This window comes from Eutrigla gurnardus (genome assembly GCF_963514095.1).
Source record: "Eutrigla gurnardus genome assembly, chromosome: 15".
Taxonomy (NCBI): domain Eukaryota; kingdom Metazoa; phylum Chordata; class Actinopteri; order Perciformes; family Triglidae; genus Eutrigla; species Eutrigla gurnardus.
In genome coordinates, this window is record NC_139938.1 from 15,901,443 (window position 1) to 15,925,933 (window position 24,491).

The 24,491-nt window shown below is 44.6% G+C and overlaps 2 protein-coding genes across 4 annotated transcripts in view; both read left to right on the forward strand.

The window, feature by feature from the left end:
* The first annotated feature begins 2,562 nt into the window (after window positions 1-2,562).
* On the forward strand, window positions 2,563-13,403 carry tmem248 (transmembrane protein 248). 2 transcript variants are annotated; one of them, XM_084029417.1, is made up of 7 exons: window positions 2,563-2,923; window positions 4,065-4,223; window positions 4,493-4,781; window positions 6,627-6,777; window positions 7,602-7,785; window positions 8,891-9,072; window positions 10,728-13,403. In XM_084029417.1, exons 1-7 carry the CDS (start codon window positions 2,921-2,923, stop codon window positions 10,783-10,785), a joined length of 1,026 nt encoding a protein of 341 aa, XP_083885543.1. In that variant the 5' UTR covers window positions 2,563-2,920; the 3' UTR covers window positions 10,786-13,403. The 2 variants fall into 2 exon arrangements, with proteins under 2 accessions (XP_083885543.1, XP_083885544.1); XM_084029418.1 differs by having other exon boundaries at window positions 8,891-9,034.
* A 6,894-nt stretch (window positions 13,404-20,297) lies between these two features.
* doc2b (double C2-like domains, beta) overlaps window positions 20,298-24,491 on the forward strand; it is an 80,807-nt gene continuing 76,613 nt past the window's right edge. For both annotated transcript variants that reach the window (XM_084029857.1, XM_084029858.1), the window contains exon 1: window positions 20,298-20,909. In XM_084029857.1, the coding sequence (XP_083885983.1) occupies window positions 20,588-20,909 (322 nt within the window). In that variant the 5' untranslated portion in view covers window positions 20,298-20,587. The remainder of the gene's footprint in view (window positions 20,910-24,491) is intronic.

The following is a 24,491-nucleotide window of genomic DNA, read 5'->3' on the forward strand; positions in this document are numbered from 1 at the left end:
GGGATTTTAACTTTCCCCGTGCACATCGGTCGGAATACGCAACACACAACGCTTGAATCAAGTGTCATTTTCACACCAATAATAATCCTGCTATTCGGCATCAATAAAAGTGACATAAGCCACGTTTTTTTGCAATAAAGTGCCACATTTAGCACACGACTCCCCTCTGTTCTTCGCCTGCCTTCGACCATGCATCTTCAAGTGGAAAACCATTTTCATTTTTTGATAAATCAAAATTTCACACATTTGCTGTATTATTTAAACCATTTTGCTTATGCCGAACTGGAAACGTGTCACCAATGTTTTTATAATATATGAATTCACAAAAAGTACTCGCGTGCGCTCGCCGATAAATAAGTAAATATTAAATAGGGAGAAATTCCAATAGCAGTTTGGCTCAGGATTCTGTTTGTAACCGAACACAGGCAGGTAGACAGTTAACCGGCATATTTTAGATATCTGACACACACGATGGCTAATTTAGCGGTTTAACAGCCGAGGTCAGCACTTGGACCCATGTCAAAGCGCGTGGGCGATGCGTTCTCATATTTCCCCTGATGCGGTGGGTGGGTGGGGTCAACCCCCTCCTCCTTTATATGGATCACTTCGCCTTTTCCGGTTCGATTTCAAACGTTCTGATTGGTCAGCTGAGTCCAAAAGACCACGCTGGGGAGCACTGTGATTGGTCTGCGTGTTTGTTCTGGGCGGGTCCCAGTTTGACAGCTGCCCCGCGAAATAAAGACAATTGCTGCTGCGCATTGGTCCCATGTGTGGAAGTAATACGGTACCTTCATGGGTCTTTAACTGACACGATGCTCTGCACGTTCAGTTTCGGTTTCAGTTGTGAATCAGCTAATTTCAGCCGAACAGCTATAGTGCTATGGAAACCCATTTCTGCCACTGTCAGAAAAAAAGAGAAACGTTAGCAAAATAGTGACTTTGTGTCTCAAAATGATGAGAAACATTCTCAAATGATTGAAAAAGTATCTAAAAAATAATGACATACTACACTTAATCACCATTTTGAGATTCTAAATGATCATTTTGAGATACTAAGTCAATATTTTGATATACTGAGTCAATATTTTGCGATTCTGAGTCAATATTTTGATAAAATGTATCCATTATTTTGAGATACTAAGTCATTATTTTGAGAAAGTTTCTCTTCTCTTTCTGTCAATGGCAGAAATGTGCTTCTCTTGTAACGGGGTTCCCCGTTCTGATCAATAAACTGAACTGTGCTGCATGACAGTTTTTAATTGTTGACACGTTGAAGTTTTTTCTATCAGCCACTAGAGGTCCCTACAACTCTGTAAATGGTTTGCAGACCTGAAGCTGAAATAGGTGTGTTCATCGTGAAACGGATCTACACAGTAAATGAAAATCATCTAAGAATTAAACACGGTCCTGTGATCTTTGTCTTATCTTTGTTCTTTATTCTTCAGTGTGATCACATCAAGGTAAATGGAAATTGTACGTCCATTCAAACAAGACCCTACAGGAACCATCAAACCGGCTGGTTGGCACCTTCTAGTGAGAGGAGACATAAACTACATCCTCCTCCTCCTCAGAGCATCAAATTCTTAAAGATCTCTTTGTTTTTTCTGAGCCTACATGTTTTCATCCTTTTATATTCATCTCTCTTGAACACATTCAATCATTTTTGTCAAAATACAATATTCACACTCATTCATCAAAGAAATATCATGTATTGGATGTTAGAAATAGTATCATATGAACCACATTAGCAAGATTAATCAGCATCATGCTGTAGCTGCTAAATATGTTGTTTGTTTTAAATATGTCCATTTGGATATCTGATAATAACAGTCTGTGTGGATTTTAATACATAAAAACAACTTATATCAAGCTGTTTTCCTGAAGAGGGTGATTTTCATGCTTTCAGTTCATTTAAAGTACCACAAGCTTGCCATTTGGTTTGAGCCAATCCCTCTCAAAGGTATGGAAGCCCATTGTCAGAAAAAGAGAAACTCAAAACATTGACTGAGTATCTCAAAATAATGACATACTATACTATCTCATTATTTTTTAGATACTTAGTCATTATTTTGTTTCTCTATATTTTGAGTAAGTTTCCCATTATTTTTTAATGAAGTTTACATTACTTGCATACGGTTACATACTGAGGGGAATTGTGTTACAGTTACAGTAAACGTCTGAAAAAAGTTAAGTAAATAGAATCCTCATTATCAACATAAATACATATTAAATGTCTGAAAAGTAGAAATATAGATCCTCCATTACTGAACTAACCTCATTTGTCACATTAGTCTTATGACTGGAAGCCTTTGACCAAGTTGGAAACACGAAGCAAGAAGACTTTAACGCGAGTTGCGCAAAAAAAACAAAACAAACCCTGTCGCAATTAGATTTCCGTTGGTCCTTTAATGCACCAAAATCCATGGCAATTTTGTAAACACACCAAAACGCTTGTCCCCGTCGACTACGCAAGTAGCGTACACGGCAACATCATCCCACGCGCGGACGACCAATGTCGGGCGCACAGTCTACGTAAATAGCGGGAAGGCGGCGCTGCGACGCGGTTCCTACGCAGTGCGGGTACGCGGAGGAGATGTCGGCGGGGAGGACCCGGAGACGGTATTGACGTTATCCCCGAGGCTGCTGTACGCGAGATTGTTGTTTCTTATCGCAGCCTGCAGTGACCGACAAGGCAAATAATGGGAAGGAGTACATGTGGGACTTCCTACGCTGAAAGTCTGGCTGTCTCCACCGAACACCGACTTTTGCGTTCCCGCTGCATTTTCACTCGGGACTAGCTTGCCTAGCAAGCAAGCTAGCTAGCGAGCGGCGACGTTAGCTTGCTAGCACAGCCACTGCCTTGTTGTGGCCCCGCTACGAACCTCCCAGCTCGCATCTGTCGCATGCACAGGAAGAAAACATGGTGAGCTTCCGTCTCCTCGTCTCGATACACATAGGCAGCTGTTTCAGCAGTGTTTACCCTGATTACGTCACGGTGTTGTCCCGTGTTGGATGCTGTCAGTGGGCCAGGTAGGCTAAGCTATTAGACTGACAGCTGCTGTCACCTCGGTCTCCTCTCCTCTACAGACCCTTTCCATGTTAATGCGCATCTGGTTTATTAACTATCCTCAAGGCAACTGCAACTTCTTTGGACGAGTTTTGATCGATTTGATCGATCTCTACGTTATTTACCGTTTTAGTCCAATAAACCATCGTTCCTGAACGCAGCAGCCCGTCTCGTTTCGCAGGAAGATGAACTTTAGTTACACGGAAAACCAGCCTTGCTTGCTGTACTGGACGTCCAGTTTGTTGGAGATAAATATGGTTCAGGCTCTGTTGATTATTATCGGAATTATAATGCAGTAACAGTTGTGGTACTTCTCCTTTAAAAAGTGAAACTTTAATGACACTCCCCCTCCTAAGTGCTTTGTATGAGCTGTGCATTAGATTATACGGTTGAGTATGTTTTTATGATGAATCTGTTAGGCTACACCCAGCTTCTATCATATTCAACATCAGTGATGCTCGGTGCTCAAACGGGGCAACATGTTCATGGACAATGTTTCACTGATGTCTAATTTTTCCTGTCAAGTTGCCGGCTGTATTGCCCAGAGAGTGGTTTTGTTGCTGAAACACATTTTAAATGTTCACTACTGTTACTGTTCTCGTGTTTAGCAAATGGGCTACACAGCTGCATTTCCTTGTGCAACCCTGTGTTGCATGATGGCAAAAAAATTGTATTTTTGCAACCAGATCATTTGAAGAGCATCGCTCCAAATGGGTCAGTTTAGAACTTAAATGTAAACCATCAATGGTGTTATTTTCCTACAATAATAAGATGCAAGCTATCGTGGCAGCAACTAATGCACCAGTCACACAAATTAACTGTAGATTCACGCTTTGAGAGTTTAAGGGCCAGGTAGTAATTATCCATAGTTCAGGTCCGATTTATACATCTGTGACCTAATTATTGTCAAGGCTGCCTGTATTATTTTTTGACCACTGCTGTTAGAAACCCCTGCGGTGCTTAAATGTTGGCACATTGTGTGTTTGTCCACATGCAGGTGTACCTGTTAAATCCTATAGAGAACCTGAGAAGTTACATCAACAACCGTCCACCGCTGGTCATTTTTATGATCAGCGTCAGTGCAGTGGCCATCGCCTTCCTGACCATCGGTTATTTCTTCAAGATTAAGGAGATCAAGTCTCCAGAGTTGACGGAGGTGAGTCACACCCACATGGGTCTTTAAAAAGACATGAAATAGACGCTTTCACAGTTAAACAATGCTGACGTTAGCGTGCACACCCAGTACACGCTGTGAGGCTAAGAGAAGCTTGTTTTAGTATAACAATCAGGGAATCCAGGTTCTCTTGATATACTGCACAAATACACACTATGGTTGACCCCCTTTCCACCTGGTTATAATGAACAAAGACTGTAAAGATTACAATTACACCATCCTGTCTACAATGAAAACACTCTCTCTCTCAGGACTGGAACACCTTCCTGCTGCGCTTCAACGAGCTGGACTTCTGTGTGTCGGAGAATGAAACGATAAAACACGGCTTGAACGATTCGACCACACCCGAGAGCATGGTTGTGACCAGTGGCCAAGCTCGTTCCAGCACCCAGGTCCCCCTCCTGCTGGAGGACTCGGGGACCATCAACATCTCGGTTCCCATCACCCTCACGCTGGATCCCCAGCGCCCGTTTGGAGGTTACTCTCGCAATATCACCCACCTCTATGCCACGGTGCTGGGGCAGCAAGTCGGCCTGTCTGGTAGGTCCCCTCTGACATCGTTGGTTTGTGTTTGGCCCGTAGTCGGCCCTCAGTCGGCTGCAGAGAGACAGACACTGTTTCCTAAGGCCAAGCATTGTGTTTAGTCATGTAAACGATCAGCTGTGATCAAGATCAGACTGGAGATGTAACCTGTTAAAAGATAGCAGGGTTGTATGTCTACAAACATGTTGCCCGCCTTAAAAAAAACAAAAAAAAACACATTTAATATTGTGATATTTGCAGGAAATAACAGAGAATATAGCCAACAGCAAGTAGTAAGCTCTCAGGCGACCTCCCTCCAGCTAGCCGCCACCTTTTATTTAGGTTTTAGAGTGAAATCAGGATGCATTGTGTACATAACTCCTCATCTCAGCTTCACCAATGTTCTGTTCCCCGTCCATTGTACCGCTTTGTAACTGAGCAGCAAACATTAAAAAAACAAGGGCGTCTCACAAAAGTCCTGCGTCGGCGTCTGGGACAGTGATCTCAACTACACTTGTAAAGTTTCCTGACTGCACCCTGGACAGACAGACAGACAGGCAGACAGACAGACATATAAACACCTGGCAACATACTCAAAACATCCTGTGTGCCTGTTGCCGCTGCAGTGGGTTTATGCAAGGCCTCATGTTGCCATGACGACACAAACACAGCCTCAAGATGAAAACAATAACAGCATTACTGGTAATAAGGCCGACTGGTCGGCTGCTTGATGCTCTGATAATCTCTGACCCTTCGTGGATTGAGATCGTCCTGAATGTAATTTACTTACTTTTAGATTTTTTTTCCTTTGTTTCCCTTTTACTTTACGGTGCCGTTTGCTTAGCTACAGGATTAGCCATTTGCCAACAACATGCAGCTGTGTCTTGGATTATAAACCCACTAGACTGGATTAGCAAAATCAATAAGGAGCTATGCAAATGTTATATTACACTGAGTAAGTAGTGCTGTTTGAAGAGGGCTTACATTGTAGACGAGGTGAACTGAATGAACCGAGGCAATATCGCCTTCCTCTCTTCTATGAACTCTGCAAAAGCAATTCATTGTTTAAAACAACCGGTTTCCTTAAATGAAAGTGCATCATTGAGAAACTAATATAAATTGTATTTGAATATGTACACACATCTTTTGTGAAATAAACAGAATTATACTTCGCTAACATATTAAATATTTGTAATATACAGTGTATCGGATCATTTATGTTTGGACTTGATCTAAAAGGATCACATTAATAGAAAAAAAGTAAGGATGTGATGCTACCAGGGTTGCATCACAGCCTTCCGATGTGTTTGACATGAATTACATTTTGTGGGTAAATCACAGAGATCAGTTACACGATAACGATTCAACCAAAGTCATGTCCTGAGTCGAGGACTCATCCTCCATGTTTGTCCCTCTCTGTGACCCCTGATAATTCTAATAATTAATTGCAGGTTGATAAATAAAAGTCGTCCAGGTATTGGTTATCGGGGGAAGAAGCTCGGTGTGACATGAAAGATCGCCACTGTGCCTCGCCCCGTTTCCTGCTGTGGGCGTTGTATGCATGTTGTTCAGCCTGTTCCTGGTTTTAATTATCGGAGCAAAGAGGCTCCTTTGTTGAGGTCTATAGGTTGTTTTAGCCTCATCGTGGGGGCTTGTCACAAACGCATTCATTCCCATGTCAACGCGACCGTTAAGGGAATGTGGAGATGCGAGTTTGTGGCCTGTCAATGAGCGGTGGGTTTCATAGAAATATGTAGAGCTGCCTAAAAACCACTCAGTGTTCACGTTAGTTTGATACCGATCTGAAATGCTCTCATTGTATTTTCACCTGTTTTGTGTGTGTGTGTGTGTGTGTGTGCGTAGGCCGGGAAGCCCATGAAGAAATAAACATCACTTTCACCCTGCCCGTCTCCTGGAACTCAGACGAGTGTGTGCTGCACGGCCACTGCGAGCAGGTGGTGTTCAGCACTTGCATGACCATCACGGCGGCCAGCAATATCTTCCCAGTCACAGTGTGAGTTGGACCACCTCCCGACTCAGTGACACACTTAAAGTCTCTGCCTCAGAGCCTGACTGAAACTGAAATACGCTATCCCAAAGATATGGATAAAACTACCTCGGAAAACAAAATGTTTTTAGTTTAGTCGTATTTAGTCATATTTTTTTATCCATTATCCACCTTGGAGTGCAGGTTGTTAACAGACTCGTGTCTGTAATGGTTTCCAGGACGACGACCACGCTGTTGTTGTCTCTGTGGTCAGACAGCAGGTCAACGTGGTGTTTGTTTTTGCTGCGTGCACCAAAACCGGAGACCAAGCGTCAGCTGCAATGACACGCTGCCGCCCCATGAGTCGGCAAAATCACAGAATGAACCTGCCTGTTGTCTGCTAGCGTTAACCTTCGTGTTCATAACATACTCGTATACTACAGTTTCTAAGAGCAACGAGCAACGATGATTATCTGGGGACCATCTAGTCTAATCGTGCCGATTAAACTTAAACGATCACCTCAGTAGTTGCTTGTGTACTTCACATGGTGGCAGCGTCACAATAACTACTTTCTTGGACAATATATTGTCCCAGAAAAAATGACCATATGTATTTTTTTCTTTATAATTATACACAGTCTAACCCTATTAATCTTTGACAGAATTAGTCCTTTGCTCTCCACTTGTTCTATATGGAACTGAAAAATGGCCGATATTAAGTAATAACACATTATAAAATGAATATCAGTCAGTAAATATTTAGAATTGTAAATACGAAACTATGCATTTCTGTGTAGACCGCCGTAACGACCCTGTGACACAACGGACTTCCATCTTTGTTTTGTCTGTAGGCAGCCGCCTCACTGCGTGCCGGAGACCTACACCAACGCCACATCCTGGTACAAGGTGTTCACCACGGTCCGCGACTCGGACACCAAGTACAGCCAGGACTACAACCCCTTCTGGTGTTACAAAGGAGCCATCGGCAAGCTGTATCACGCACTCAACCCAAAGCTTACGGTCATCGTTCCCGACGTGAGTTTTCTGACGGAATAAAAACCCGTCACGGTTCATGTGTCTAATGCTGTTATTCATTTCTACTGGGAATATGCAGTTAATACACATTTTCTATTTTGGAAAAACAATCCACTCTTAAATAAGATGATCAGAAATCATAATGCAAACATAAAGAAAATCATTAAAATCTGGAGCCTTGCTGTCGGTTCCAGCTCTTAGAAAGAAAACATTGGAGATTGCAGATAAGATTTCGATATGCAGCTTCTGTAACGCAGCCCGTTGGCTGGAAAAATATTCCCTTCAACATAATTACTACTTGACCTGAACAGATAGGATGTCGGATGATAAGAAGAGCATAACAGGAGTTTTTATTCTCCGTTTCCTGCCCAGGGACTGCAGATGTAAATGAACTCATAGCTAACTCCCTGTCAAATAAACTATGTATTAAATTCATATGATATTTTATACTCTCACATACATTTTTTGTAAAGATGTTGTGGGTGGCACAGCACAAACAAAAATGCAGGAAACTTTTATGAACAATTCAGCTGCTGGCTGGGTGTCGGATCATTTCACCTCCCTTTTATGAAACAAGAGAAATGTGACCTTATTGGGAAAGACATGTAGATGTAGTTCTATACCGATGGCGGTAGATTGTTCCAGGACTACAATGATCCCATTGACAGACCACGACTGGGCCCAGAAAGGTCCATTGAGCCTGAAAACAATTTGAAAATATATGCTGTGCCTGTGCAGCTACCTGATCTCAGCCCTGTTTGGTAGTCGGCGCCTGAGAAAACAACACATCCATGTCTTACATTCAGGGAGAGCCTAATTTAAATGTCTAGAAATCCTTTAATCCCAGCTGGCTTTTCATTCCTTTACTCCCCAGGTTTACTGCGCACTTCAAATTAAGTCTTTTAATGTATTTGGCATTAAAAATAATTTTCAGCTGTCATTGTGCTTTATTTTTAAACGACTCTTCCTGATGTAATTATCAAGTCGGAGCCAAAGGCTGTAAACCGATTTGACAAAGTAAAAATCATGCAAATGCCTTTTAGATGATGCTAAAACCTTCAGTTTTTGTGATATTTAACGGCCTGTTTTAACCATTTCTCGCCAGGACGACCGCTCCCTCATCAACCTGCACCTGATGCACACAAGCTACTTCTTGTTTGTTATGGTCATCACCATGTTCTGCTATGCAGTCATCAAGGGGCGGCCTGGCAAAGTACGGCAAAGCAACCCCGACTTCTGCCCCGAGAAGGTACAACAGACACCAGCAGTGCTATATGACGAGAACAGGTAGTCTGACCGGTTAAAGCCACCATCCAATCACACTGCTGTTTTCTCTGCTTCCTGTCCCACCACACATGGACGTCTGCATGGAGTCACTCTCATTCCTTTGCTTACATGTTACACACACCTCAGGTATTCATGCTTTGACTAGGAATGTTTGGACGGAGCCGCGGTCGATACGAGCACAGCTGCATCTTGCTCCCGAGATGACGGAATTAAACTCGTCAGTTAAAACGAGATGAGACGGCGGTGGCGTCGCACACCGCCACCAGGGCGATGTCGGCCACAGCACCCCTCCACTAGCTAATGAGCCAGAGGTGGACACCTGTCCCCTCGCCGGACCCTCATCCTCTGGTGGAAAGGTCATCGGGCCAACGCTAGCGAGGTGCCGCGTTGATCGTGGCTATATTCTCCGCCGCGAGTCTCACGTCAACCTTCCAGGATACGTCTCAGAAACACGTCTGTTTGCATTAAGTGTGTCGGAGCGTAGCAAGAATAGCTGCCCGGTCCAAGCATGCAGGAGGCATTCCCCCGGAGAACACACTGCAGCTAAAAACCAACCTCGCCCTCCATCCTCTAAAGCCGCGTTCACCACACAGATAAACCTTCCTGCCCTTTTCCACATCCTCTAATTACCATGCATGTCATTGAAAACACATCGGTCAAATAAAATGCATTCAGTGATGACAGGATGTCTCGTTCAGTTATACATTTAGGAGTGAACAGACGAACAAACAGGATGGACATTAGGCGTTCATAGAAGAAGTAGGCTACAACTACCAGAACAATAAAAGCAGAAAGGCTGCCTCGTGTGGCTCAAATGTGTACTGCAGATGAAATCTGACTGGAAGGAATTCTCCAAATTTACCCGGCGACCCGAATGAAAATCTGCTGCGACCCACTTGTGGGTCCCGACCCGGTTCTTTGAGTGGATTTGAGACGGAGACACAACAATGTCATACTGTGGAGCCTCTGCAGACTGGACAGCACTGTTTCTCACTTCCTGTCCCCACCAGGGCAACAGCAATTAGGGTTGTCGACATGTTTCTCCATATTATTCTCTGAAAAACTGACTTCCTACACGTTTCACCGTCACCCCAGGTGAAGAGTCATTTCTGTACCGCTGCTGTCATGGTAACATAATGTGAGACAATGAGTCATCATGTCATCCAGCCATTTTAAATCTTCTGCTTAATATAACGGCCATGTTACAGTGATGGAAATACATTTGCCAGTGATTATCTTAACTGCTTATTACTCCAGTGGTCAAATGAGTCCACGTCAGAAGTACTTTAAGTGCTTCCTGCAGCATTTGAGCCAAATAGCTCAGGATGTCCATATCATGTTGCGTTTCATTAAAGAATAGCTCCACAAGCTAAGATCACTTTCCGTAGCTGCTTCCCGCCAGATGACAAACTTCTATCTTTTATTGTAATTATATTTGAGTGGTTGCTTCTTCACTGCTTGCTGAGATCTGCGGTTCTCCTGTGTATAACTGCATAACCCTTAGACAGACCACGACGCATGCTGCCTGCTACACACACACACACACACTTCATCTAACCTCACTGCTCCTGTCTATCAGCTGTTCTGTTGGCATTCCTGTGTTCATGCAGCGATGAATTAGTGTTTGCCACTAAAAGCCGTCTCTTGTGTTGCAGGTGGCGTTGTCAGAGGGTTAAAAAGACACCAGAGAGCTGTGTCAGAACGTACCTGTAACACGGACAAACTCCACCAAACGGAAGAAATAGAAATAAACATACCAGTTGCCTAGTGAACCCTGAAATACAGCAGGGGACACAAAAGCTCTGTGAAAGCATTACTCTTGCAATGTTGGGTTTCTCCAACCAAAGATAAACAAGTGCCTGTATCTGTCCTGTACATATCTGTAGGAACTCTGATATTCTGTGCAAATCTTTTGTTCTTTTCTTTTTCCTTGATTAATATGATTTTTTTTTGGTTTTGCCTGAATCCCCTTGTGCCATTTCAGAACATGCAGTACATAAGAAAAGCAGAAGGCTAGACCCTTAAAAGATTTTTTTTTCTCTAGTCAATCGCTTCAGTTGCCAAGCGAGATGGAAAAAAGTATGTTTATTCACTATAAACGTGTTCTTAAATATGCTGGAATACTCGAGATGATTTAGTTGATTAGATCTCTGCGACGCACTCGTCAGAGAACGAATTTGGTTTTCTCTCTCCGGCCATCGGACCCAAAAGAAATCAGACCACCACACTGCAATGTGTTAATTTAACTTAGGACCAAGTAAGTTTCCCTGTGTGTCTGCCATGTAAATACACGCGGAGTATTTAAATGAGTGCACATTAATATATGAACAGAACACGATGCCAACAGTAAAGTTAATGAGTCCCCATTAGGCTTATCAGGAACTCATTTTAACGGCACGTGAATACGCTGTGGAACTTCCTGTGCTCGGCGTTATTTTACTTTGAGAAACGGGGTCACATAAAATCTGATTGTCTGCCTTTTCGTTTTCCTAACCGCGTGGCTTCATGGCTCGCCTGCCTCGTCTTTTATTTGCTGACTTCACGCTCGACACACCGGGACGAAGCAGAACGTTATCTTGCCTTACCTTCGCTGGAGATGGTCTTCTCTCTTCCTCCTTCCACACTCGTCCTCCTCGTTTCTTCCAGTACGATGAGCCTGTGGTTTCAAACCAAGCTTGTGTCCCGTTAGTGGAAATCTCCTCCTGCTTTTAATTGGAGGCGGATCCATAGTTGGTGCACCTTTTTTAGATTTCATGCACATTTCTTATTGTTTTTGTTTTGTCCAAGGTCACATGTAAACAGTCTGAACTATATAAACCCTGTTTCATTTCTTCAAAGAGAAATATAAGTATATATTAGTACATAATTATATTTGTTTAAGTATGGTAATATATTTATGATTTACTCATTGAATTGTTCTTTTTTTAGTCGTACAACAAAACATGCAAAAACTCACCTGGTGCACGAGGAATGTGTGTGAGTTCAGAGCCGTTTGGATGAATAAAGGCGGCTTCAGACTGCGATTCTCTGAACGCGTCTCGGCCGTGAAACGGACGCCCCTCCCCCGACATGCTACGTTTTCACGTGAACGCTTGTGACGCAATCTCATTTATCTAAACGCATATTTGATTTTCAAAAAACAAAATAATAACAAATAGTTCTCCGATAAGATTAGATTGAGATCTTGAGTCGCAATCTTTTACCCAAATGTAAGATCTATTATCAACTTTGTCCGATCTTTGGAGGCGACGCGGTGTGAGGAGAAATGAGTCTGACTCCGCCTTTAATAGTCGTTTTTTCCCACAGTACTGATCCGTTTTACTGACCTCTGTTATAACTTTGCTCCATAATTGATGAACCTGTTGAATGTACGTTTTTATAAGCAACAGAATCTAAAGCGGTGATGCAAGAATCGATGACGTAGAGATTTGTTTCCAGTTTAAAAAGGCTTTACTTGAATTGTGTTTTTTTTTTGAGTGGTATTCTTTTAGTATCGAGGGTTATCCTTTTTGTGGCAGAAAAGAATCGTTTGCCACGTCGTTATCAATCACTTTGTACATGTGTTGTTTGATTCGTGTGTGTTGATGAATGATGGACGGTGTTGGGTTGATTTGTCTGGTTTTGGCCCAAATTGAATGACGCGAGGATAAAGTCTTCCTAATTCAGATGTGTTGCTTCTGCCGTCGTCACCATCTCCTCCACTTTTCTGTTTTGGGAACATCTGGCAGCTCTCGCTGGGCGGGTGGAGGTTCTTGCCGTGTTGGGTGGAGTTTGGCAGGCTGTTATTTGGTTGGAGATGTGAATGACGCATGTCGGCGACCTGCATTTCCCCGCTTCACATCCTCCCTGTGCGATTTACCGTTTTCTTGATTGTTTTTTTAAATCTTTGGTTAGAATTGCATCTCTGTAATTGCAAAAATGCCTTAACATTGTACAGTTTCATGTGTTTGTTTTTCACATATCACATATTGTAAAACACACCAGCTTTATTGGGAATAAATCCAAACACTCATTTCAGCACTTCAGAGCTGCAGGAGGCTCACGTTAACGTTTTAGAGAAACTACTCCGCTATATCACCGAAGGAGTAAAAACAGATAGCAGCCATTCTCTTTAGTTGCACCGCCTCGCCAGCGTTCCTCTCAGTCACGTTGGCAGCGCTTACAGGCGAGTATGAAGCCAACTCTGTGCCTTCTGCACTAACGGAGCTGCATCCTCCTCCCTGTACATAACAGTAATTAGGACCGTAGGTGTAATGTGGCTAGGATGTATCCTCTCCAGTGGAACTGCTGTAAATGAAGTTTAAATAAACTGTCTCTGAAGTTCACCATCACTTTGTTTCGTGAGCCTCTTTGTCTCCGTCGCCCTTCGACAGGGAGGTTAATGATCCGCCGGTGGAGAATTCATTTTCAGCTAACTTGCTGCTGCTGGAAGTAAAATGTTAAGGAAATATTGAACTCTGGAAGTCCGGGGGCTTAAGCCGTCTCTGGAGGAGAATAACGTTGGCAGTGTGCCTTATTTGTTATTGGCAATGAGACCAAAACCAACAACGTGTTCACGGCTCGACTCTCAGCAACCACTTCCTTCTGAACCAACAGCTCAAATAAATAACGTTCATTCTTCAAATGTGTCTCCAAAAGCAATGTAGAAGAAATAAATGCAGCACCTGTCGGGATGAATTTACGTCCCGCTGTACGTGGTTCAATTCGACATAAACTACAATGCCGATCTCCATCATAATGAAACTCATTCAATAGTTTTTGGACAACAAAAGGGATTCAACTGTACAGGCAGCACCTGTTAGTGGAATCAAATACATTGTGGGTACTTTAGTCTTTTTATGAGACAGTAAATAATCCCTCAAGATTCTGATATTTGTGGAATATACAAAACTGAAATGCCTCTTCCATTATCCTCCAGCCAAGACGTGTAAATACACTGGACTAGTTGGCTGGTGTGTGTTGGAAGAAGTGATTACGTCACACACCGAACTACAATTACCCATCAGGCCTCACCACTGGATGGACAAAGGTCAAACTAGTGCTGGAGACCCAGCAGCAGCCCTTCTGCCCGGTGACCCTCACACAGGTTGGAGGTGAAGACCATCCGAAGCAGAGCTGGAGCTGCTGCTCTGGAGTCAGTCGCCATGACAACGACTGTAAAACCAGAGAACCTCGGTTTGAGGTTCAATTATCTACTATCTTCACAGTGTTAAACCATGTTGGCAACACCAGCAGGCTCCTTAACCAGCAGGTTAGGGAAAATAATGAAAAACTCCCACAGAGACCAAATAAAAGAAGAGATGCAGAATGACTACAGAGGCTCACAATGTATACAAGAGATGCAAAGTTCCCAAAAGGAGACACAAAACGACCAAGAAGAGATGCAAGGCGACTATGAGAGCCTGAAACATGACAAAAAGAGACACAAACGCCTACAAGTGTGCATGTTAGCATCCAGACTTTAGGAATGACTTTAAAATAATTTTTCATCTAACTTGTTAACTTTGTTTCTTTATTTTCCACACTGAACATTGTGACTGTTTGATTTAGATTTTCCTGGTCCACCACTTTTAGGGAACATGACGTTGAGAAGCAGCAGGTTGGCATCCAGGCAGAGAACAAACATCACTGAAGTTCAGTCAATCCTGATTCATTCCTGGAAGGTATTTTGACCCTTTTTAAAAGATTTACGTCTCAAGCAGGAACGTATTTAAAAGAGTTTCTACATTCGTCGTCACAAGCAGCGACGGCGTGAAAGCGCTGGAGAAAGATGAATGTAGTGGATGGCGATATTTAAAATGCAGATAATGGGGTGAAATGAAGTAATTGTTGAGTGAGGCGCCTGGCTGCAAATCAGCCACTTAGCAGCGCTCACGTCAGAGTGAGCTGCTGTGTGGGGGACAGGAAGTGGACATTAGGACGCCGGCCTTATCTGTCATCGGCTGGCTGTCATTAGCCTTTAATATTATGTTTTCAGAGTCTCCATGTGGCTCAGAACTGTGTTGTGTTGAAAGCCAGGAGGCGTGGAGTGATTATTATTCCAAATCATATCCTGATGGATATTCTCATAATTCCTACAAAGATAAGAGGGAAAGCCTTTAAGCCAGAGACGTAAGAAAGTCATCATTATTCCTGCTCTGTCTGTGGACCAGCTACAGTCGAGGGGGAACAGAACATACTAATCATCAACTCGTCCATGTTGTATGGACGTGGATGGGTGACTGAAGGGGTCTCCTGGGAAAAGAACCAGGGGTCCAACAGGGCAGGATTCTTGTTGGGAAGTCACAAAAAGCTGCAAAACAACCAAAAAGGAGATGCAAAATTATCAAAAGGAGACACCGAACAGCTATAAAAAGATTTGCAAAATGACTATAAAGAGATGCAAAATGACCAAAAAGACACAAAACTACCACAAAGATGTAAAACGCCTACAAAGAGACACCAAATGACTAAATCGACTATAAAGGGAAGCAAAATTACCTTAAGAGACTTAAACCTACCATTAAAAAAAGACATAAGCCATGGCTCTTGTTTATGTAAAACAAAAAAAAAGCAAAGTAAATAAAGAGTTTAAAAAAAAAAAAAAAAGACATAAGCCGACTAAAAACAACGCACAAAACACATCTCAGGGCTTCTCTGTCAGAAAAGGTGTTCCTCTGTAACCAGGACATCCACTGACATGTGAGTCCCAATGATTCATTCATTCATTGCCTCCACAATCACAGGAGAATGTGAGCTTGTTTCAGATTCTCAGAGGTTTAATTAAAGCGCTGAAGCAGAAGTTCCAGGTCGTGACCACCAGAGGGCGACGTCAGCAGACAAATACATGTTTACTGATTTCTCCTCTATTTCTAATAAATGTTCTTCAACTTGCTATCTAATTGGATTGGAAGTTTTCTATCATCTCACTCAAATATCAAACATTTTTTTAGATGTTTGGAGGGCAAATTCAAGCCAAACTAAAAATGCTTGATTTATTGTATTTGCCATTTTAAAATCCAGACAGGATCTCAGTGTGCTGATTGACGCAGGAAGGACGGTTTGTCCCTGAAATCAGGCGTCTGAGCACCAGTATACAAATAGTGAGCTAATGTTGGGACGTGCAGCGGGGAAAAGCCTACGTCACTGAAGTTTGAGGCCTTGTTTTTTGGTTCCTCACCACCACAACAAACACGGATTTGCTTGGTTTCCAATGAGACCAGCTGTATTTCTGTCATTAGAGCAGACTTACTGTGAGCACCGAGGGCTGAAACGGAAACGCATGAGCCTGGCGATGCGTGGGAAAACGTGTGCAGCCCAAACTTCATTATGAACCAGCATGTTTGAAAGGTCACCCTTTAGCCTCGACTCCCTCATTCACACTGAATCCTGGCTGATAATGTATTATAATGTTCCTCCCCAAGCACCAGCATTATCAGTTACGATAACGTTGGACTCGTCAAAAGTAATCGCTGTAAAAAGAAAAGTCTGAATGAGCACATAATCTGACGATCGGTGGAGCCACATTAACAAAATAAAAGCCAGATTTCGCTGAAGGACGCTGACTTTGCAACGTGGTGATTTTGTCGGTGATTTCATGCTACGCCATGCTCGCACTCGAATTACACTCCAGTGGCCCCGTCCCACTTCCTGTTAGTCCCTCGAGCTTCGCCTGAGGGACTAAACCCACAATTCATAGCGTTTTGACATCAATGCACTCTACGTTCAGTAGCTAGCGTAATATGGACGTGCTAACGCTGGTTAATGGCTAATGCTAACGAATGTTTTAACGAAACGAGCACCGCTATCACACAACCTTCACCACGAGGAGCTCTGAATCCACAAACCAGCCTGAAAACAGATCTTCATTCATGTTCTGTCTGAAGCCTCGTCCAAGCGTTGGTCAGGTGACGTCTAGAAACGTCCCGAGGTTCGGGGCTTATTATCACACCTTTTTACCCACGATGGAATATCCTGGTGTTCTACAGCAGCTTCCACGTGGATTTACCTCCCGACGGGCATCTGGGGAGGAAGATCTCTCCTCACGTCTTCCTCATTTAACTGAAAGTGAAACCCAGAGCAGCACATCAGCCTTTGTGTTGAGGAGGAAATCCAATAAATTCTACCGTTTTCTTCATCCGCCAACAATAATTCCGTCAGGTCAACAGGATTATTGTGATGAATCCAGTTAGTAAAATCATTTATTGTCTCACATTGTTGGGAATTATGTAAATGCAACCTATTCAACATGAACAAAACTGAACACCTTTTTTTTTTAAATTTCTAACAGACATTTTCTCGTTCCGATGAGGTGATGACACGCCATCGCTTTCCCAAATGAAATGGTTCGTCGTGCTCCATTAACCGGAGTGAATAAGGTCGTCTGCCCTGGTGGCACAGTTAGCCAGCAGTGTGTTCATATCTGACGTGTTTTATATTGAAGGCTTTGGACCTCGGGCGCATTCATTTCCTTTCTGAGGGAGAGATCGTTCTGGTTCTTTATGATGAAACCATGAGTCACCATGGGAATGCACTTCCTTAAAAAAAAAAAAAACCTTTATGAAGCTGCTTTCAAGAGTGATGAGCTGTTTCATCACCCGACAAAGTTAGTTAAATCTGTTGTGGAAGCAGAGCGAGACGATTTCCACACAGGAAACACGCTTTTGTTCAGCTGTTGTGATTTGACAAGTAAGTGGGAAGAGTTAACATTTAAAAACCTCTTGGTTTAGAATCCCCAAAAAAAGATGATGAATTAATGAGTCAGGCTGCACACGCTGCCCAGCATGCATTGCATCGTTGGCGGGAACCAGCACGGTTGATGTAGTCGCCAAAACTAGGAAATGAGTCGGTATTTATTTATACTTCTGGTTCCTCCTTCTCGTGAAGTTTTGGTTGGAGATTTCATCGTTTTATTCTACGATATAAAACGTGTCTTCTCTGGAGAATTTTTAAGCTTTTACTTTAAAGTGGCAGTCTGTAAGATGTGAGATGTGTTGCTTCTAGTGGCCTCTCTGGCGGTAGATGGAACTGCAGCCTCTGGGACTCGTCTCGTTGGCGTCACTTTTCTTATTGATGACTTGATTACTAGTTTTAGTTTCTTTAGACTGGAAGTTGAATGGAGCCTGACTAAGCAGTTGCAAGTTTCCGATTTCCCATTACAAGTGAACGCAGCATACTTCCTGGCGAGACGGACTAATTCTGAATTTTGTGCGGGAATGTCGCCACAGACACAGAGATCCTATTTCTGGGCAAAGCAGCAAGAACAAGCACTTTCATTAGTGGGTCATGTGATCAATCACCATTGTTTTAACTCACTCTTTGAACTTAAAAGACAAATAGTGACAAATGTCACAGACTCTTTAAAAAAGTCTGTTGCTAACAAGCATCTAAATGAGACGACTCAGCGTAAAGTCATGTCGCCGTGTCGTCGTTCCTTTGGCTTCTGGCTACTGCTCTCATGGTTCAAAAATCAGAAAATAGATCATTTTTTAAATTAACTTTTGTTTAGCACAGAGGTTATTTTCTGCCAGTGTGACGTTAACTTCCTGTGAGTGGCCTTTCTATCCATTTATCTGGATATATTTCATTACTGTTGTTGTTTCCACCGCCATCTTTAATGATGTTGTCTTATCTGCAAAGTGTCCTTGGGTGACTTGAGAGGCGCTTAGAAATAAAATGAGTTTTTACATTTGGAAGAAAGTCTCATCATAAAAACCTACATTTGGTGAACAAATGAAGTGAACGTGTCTCTTTTTTCAGCATCCTGCAGCTCCGAACTGTCAGTGCTGATGCTATCCGTCAGCCGGCTGACGCCCGCGGCTCCTCCAGCTTCCTGTTTCCTAGAAAGCGTTCCCACTCGTGTTCACGGTGACTCGTTATTGGAGATAATTGCCTGTGAGTGGTCGGCACTGAGAGAAGGCTCCTCTAAAAACCTCAGTCCCACACTGCTATCGCTCAATGCATTGTTCACAGACAATCACTGCTCCCCTAATGTGTGTGTGTGTGTGTGTGTGTGTTTGTGTGTGTGTGAGCACACAAGCCTTCAAACTTACAAAAAGCAACTTTTCACATAATGAAATATTTTTACAAACGTGGGAAGGATCCTGTGTCATTATCTGTCCAAAGAAAAAACACAATTTTATTCAAGTATTCCAGTTTTTACAGATTTTTCTCAATACAAAAGCAAACTGGACCTGACGTTTCACCGTTTCCCAGAGAGATTTCTTCAGCTTCTAACGGCGGGGAGGAGATCCTCAGCATGGATCCTGCAGGGACGCTACGCCTCGCACATAACGGAGACCACCTGACCAAAGAGAAGAGAACCTTCCCCGACGCCGACCATCCGTCCGTCGCTGGCTGGGAACACCGGTTTCCATGCAGAATAGAAGAATTCAATCTGGTGTCAAATCACCTTACAAACCCAATAAAACCGGCTCATAAGCTCCGGTGCAGCCTTTGAATTTCAATGTCACAAAGCTTTAGTTTGCTGCTGGCAGACAACACAAGGGGGCGCCGTGTCATCTGTTCAGCGCCGACAGTGTCGGGCTTGTGGACGGGTGGAGGAGAGCCGGAGGTTCAGAGTCGGAGGTAAACCTGCAGGAAGGCACCGCTGAGAGACTGAACCTCTAACTGGTTACAGGAGACGAGATCAGCACTCGTTGGTCGTAAAGAAGTGACACTTTAAAGCTGCAGAAGAGGATTCTAGGAGGAGAGGACGGTGTAGGTTTAACATTAAAGGTCTCACCTCGTCACATGACGACAGCGTTGAGGTCGACCACATGCACGTGTCCGAGGCCCCCCCCCCCGGGGAAGTGGGACATAGCTTTAAAATCCTATTTTAACTGTGAGTGAATGAAAAGGAAGTGTGTTGGTTCTGTCCGCTCTCACAGTTGATCGTATCCCAAAATGCAATCTGTTTTCAATTGGCACTAAAACAATGCCAATGGAACGAATCTTAGATATTCATTTTGTGACTTGACTGAAAAATCCGGATGCAATGGCAGGAAAGCAGGTCGATGCTCATTGTGTTGGTTAACAGGTTAACAGGTTAACATAGCATCAGAGGAACACACATGCCCCCCCCCCCGGCCGCCGCCAGATGGATGGGTTAATGTCATAATTAAGCACCTCGGGCCGACGGTTCCTGTTTACCGCTCGGTTGCTAGGCGATGACATCAGCTGATCCCTCCTCCTTCCTCTCTAATCCCTCTCCCTCACACAGCTCTCAGAGAGGCAGTGCAGGCAGAGTGTGGGGTAAAGAGAGGAGCGAGCGGAGGTAGGTAGTAGTGTGTGAGGCTGTCAGACAGCATGGTCTGGGTCTGAGACGACACAGCAGCAGCAGCAGCAGCAGACCTCCATGTAGACCAGCGCTGACGTCCACGGACCACCTGGACCTGCACCCACCCAGGTCAACACCTCTTTCAGAGAAGCAAGAGGAGGACGAAGACGAAGGGGGTGGGTCTGTTTCTCTTTTTCCTTTTTCTTTTTTTCCTGAGTTTTGGGGTTTTGGGAGGAGGCTCCGGGCTGGACCGCATGCATGACACAACGCAAAGGCGAGAAACCCACCATCAGCATCCAGGAGCACATGGCCATTGACGTGTGCCCCGGCCCCATCCAGCCCATCAAGCAGATCTCGGACTACTTCCCCCGTTACCCGCGGGGCCTCCCCCCCGCTGCGCCCCAACCAGCGGGCAACGCCGGGCCGCCGTGCTCTGCCCCCGCCGCCGCCACCGCCGCCGAAAGTGACCGCCCCAATGAGGATAAACCGGACCGGGCTTGTGCCGGAGCCGCCGCCTCCTTACAGGCCACCAGGAGGGACGAGGAGCCCGACGTGGAGGGATACGACTCGGACGACTCCAGTGAGTGATGATCCCCCTTTTCTCGCCGTCTCCTTCCTCACGTTGACCAACGTGTGTGTCTATCCCTTTTAGTTCTCCCTCTCCCCTTCCTCTTATTACTGCATCTCCATTTCGTTTGCCAGCGGTTGCCAGGCATCCCCTCCGGCCGTGTGGCTTCATCTCTTCCCCTCCTCTGTCCATCTCCATCAGTGTGCATGTTTCTGTGCTGCAGAACTCTTTCCCTCTCAGTCGACACAGCCAACTGTTGCTGCTGCAAAAGAATACAGCTCCCTCCTCCTCCTCCGCTCTCCTCCACCGGTGGGGATGACAATTTCATCGGAGCAAATCATTACATGCATGTGTCAAGCATGTGTGCGTTTGTCATCTTCTCCATCTCGACGCCCGTCGAGCGCTCAGTGATTCATGGCTTCTCGGTGAAGCCTCACATTAGTCGCTGAGTTCTGATTGTGTGAGCATATTGTTTTTCTGTCGGTGTGGTTTTTGTGCATAGAGGTGTGTGTGTGTGAGTGTGTGTCTATCACAGAGGGGAGGCTCCTTTATTGGATGTCATATCTTGAGCAGGTTTGAGTGGATGACTAATAATGGAGATTTGTAACACTAGTGCGGTACCCGTTGTTGGTGAACGGCCCTTTGCTCCCGGTGGCGTGGCCTCGCAGCGTGGTCGGGTGGCGGCGCCCCGTTCTTTGGGTGCGAGCCGATTACTTTTGCTTCCAGTGGCGTGCGTGCTGCGTGGAAGTAGGAAGAGTTTGGTTGCATCACTGTAAGCCTCTGAGCTCCGCCCCCTACTCCTACACAGGGTAGCTGATTCAAAGTCATTCTGAACATGTGTCCAAATTGCACCTAATTCGACAAAACACCCGCCGAGGGTGAGGTCAACGGGATGAGCGATTCCTCACTCTGTAGTTCGATGCAGCACTATGACTACTTCAAAGGTATAGCTCTACACCAGCAAGAACAAGTCAGAGAGACTCTGCGCAACTCAACCAGTCGCTCCCAGCCAATGAAAGCTGCTGCCACCACCTGCATCAGGTTTCTTACAACGCTCAGGATCCGTCTGAATAGCGCGTCGCTCTCGCAGCGGCAGAGAAAGAAAACAAGTGCTTCAGGGTGTGTGTGTGTGTGTGTTTCTGGAGGATTGTCCCCAGTGTTCTCTGATGGCAGGTTAATGTGTGACCGTGCAGCTTCGCTCCGAGTTAATCCATGCAGAGTGGCATGCATGGGGGGGCTTAGGCCATCTCTAATCCAGGACTGGACAGGAGGGGGGATGGTAGGGAGCAGGGGCAGGTCGGGTCTGGCAGATGTTGCTCTCTAACCTGCGACATGCAACCAGGACGCCGCTGAGATGCGTCCTCCTCCCTGAGTGAGGCGTTTGCTTCCTTTGTTTTCAGGGAAATCACAGCCGGGGTTTGGAAATGCCCTTTGTTGGTGAAACGTGTCGGAATTTAGATCGCTCCCTCTCAGACTAATAGCACATCATCCAAATCCACAAATGGCAGCTATTTTTGTCGCTTTTCAAACAGTCTGCCCCCGTTTTTTTTCTTCTTTTTTTTTACAAATCCCGATAAAAAAATCCCCATTTTAATTACTTTTAGCTACGCTAGTGCATCAGTGAGCTGGATAAGAACTGTCTGGCCGGGACGGGTCTGGTCCATGGGATGAGATAACGCTCATGAACCGCCAGCAGATTCCTACCTGTTGCTGTAACGTGCAGCCAGGCGTACGGCAGATAACTTCAGCACTGCCTCCAGCAGCCGTGACTCAGGAGGTTCAGAGTGGCTCGTCCCTTCGTCGCAGGGCTGCCAGTTCAAATCCCTGGCTCCTCCTGTCTACATGTCAAAGTGTTCCCAAATGGATCCCCGTTGGTCTGCGTGTCAGAGAGGCAGCTTTATCCTTTGAGGTAGGAAAACGCTGGGAAAGTGCAACCCATTCACCGGCGCCTATTATCGGAGGGGCAAGGCCCCAAAAAGTGGCTTCTTTGACGCACCACTTACTGATGTAGCTCTGAATGGGAGGAGTAACTTCAAAGTGCCTCTCTGACGGCGTCTGAAACCCCGTCTGTCCCAGGTTTTTTTTTTGTCTTTTTCACAAACCAAGTACAGAAACATGGATCCTTGGAGGAGAGACTCGCTGACAGATGTGCTGCAAATGTCCCCGTTTGACCGAAACAGGCCGGAGAGAAATCAGGAGGATGAACTATGGTGGCATGTTAGGACCATTGTAGGGTTGAATGATAACACTCATAATTAGGGAAAGGGCTTTCTAATTAGGGGGTAAAAAAACAGATTTTAAAGGACAAATTTACAGGAAAGAAAAACCCCAATTTTGCAAGAGTATAAAGTCATAAATGTGATATTATTGACATATAACATATGATATATGCCTTGGAGTGTGGACTTCAGAGCGGGTACCAACACTTTTGCCTTTACAGGTGAAGCTTACCAAGGTCTTAAAGACATGTACACATTAAACATTGAATAGAATCCGTCTCCACTGCTGTTGTTCATCGTTGTTGCATTTCCACTCGGCCTCCTGTCCAATCAGCTGCGGCATGCGTCTAATGCGATGTGTTAACGTGGTCGGCTACATGCAACAACGGTGTTTGCATGCGATGGCGTGCATACAATTAACTGTGGCTTCATCGCATTAGTGTCGGCGACCACGGAGTCAAGCTGCTGATCAGTCACGGCGCCGGCTTTATGCAAACGCCAAAAACCCCACAGCTCCTCTCCATCCTCCCTGCTAATAAAGCAATTACACACCAACATCTGCCGGAGCTTCGACTTAATGATTTCACAATCACCTGAAGAGTCATCAGAGATGCAGGATGATTGCAGCGTCAACTTCCCTTCACGGAAAAATAAATACGTCAAACTACAAGAAGGAACTACGGTGGCATCGGTTGTATGAGAAGTCCGAGTCATCTGCATGCATATCAGCTCCCGTTAATGTGTCTAATGAAGGCTTACAGGAATAAATAAAGATTAAATAACAAGTGGCTGTTTTGGTCTGATGCAACGTCCCAAATAATCCCAAGCTGCCGCCGCCGAGGGACCCGAGAGGAGAAACAGGAGGCGGATAAACACAATGCTGCTTAAAGGAGGCGCATCGAGGAGCCGGTTATCCAGAGCTGCTGTACGTCTGGAGGGAAACGTCACACCGAAGCTCTTTAAAGCAACAGGTTGCCCCCCCCCCCCCCCACTCGTTATTTTCACAAAGAGAGAATCCACTGCTCTTTATGTCTGTTTTTAATTGAGGAGAAATGACCTTTTTTTTGTTCCTCCAGTGAATGAAAGCTTCTATTCTTGCTCACCGTTACCCGATGTAAAAAAAAAATCTGTTTTCAATTAATGAACAATAGATAAATGCAGAAATATGCAGCTGGGCCTCAGAGTCACACTGAAGGATTTCTCCTTTAAGATTCAAGTTGAAGTGGAGGAGGCTGGAAGCTGTTTGATGAAGGCTCAGCACAAAAACATTGTTTTGCTTCTACTGGCAACAAGCTTATAAGAGCAACAGCTACGAAACACGTCCTCCCTCTGAGCAGCTCTTCTCGTGTGGATTCCATCTGTATCTCATCTCGTA

Coding starts and splice junctions, on each gene's coding strand:
- tmem248 (XM_084029417.1), top strand. Junction 4,224..4,492: donor AGTCTCCAGAGTTGACGGAG/GTGAGTCACACC, acceptor TCTCTCTCTCAG/GACTGGAACACCTTCCTGCT. Junction 7,786..8,890: donor TTACGGTCATCGTTCCCGAC/GTGAGTTTTCTG, acceptor ATTTCTCGCCAG/GACGACCGCTCCCTCATCAA.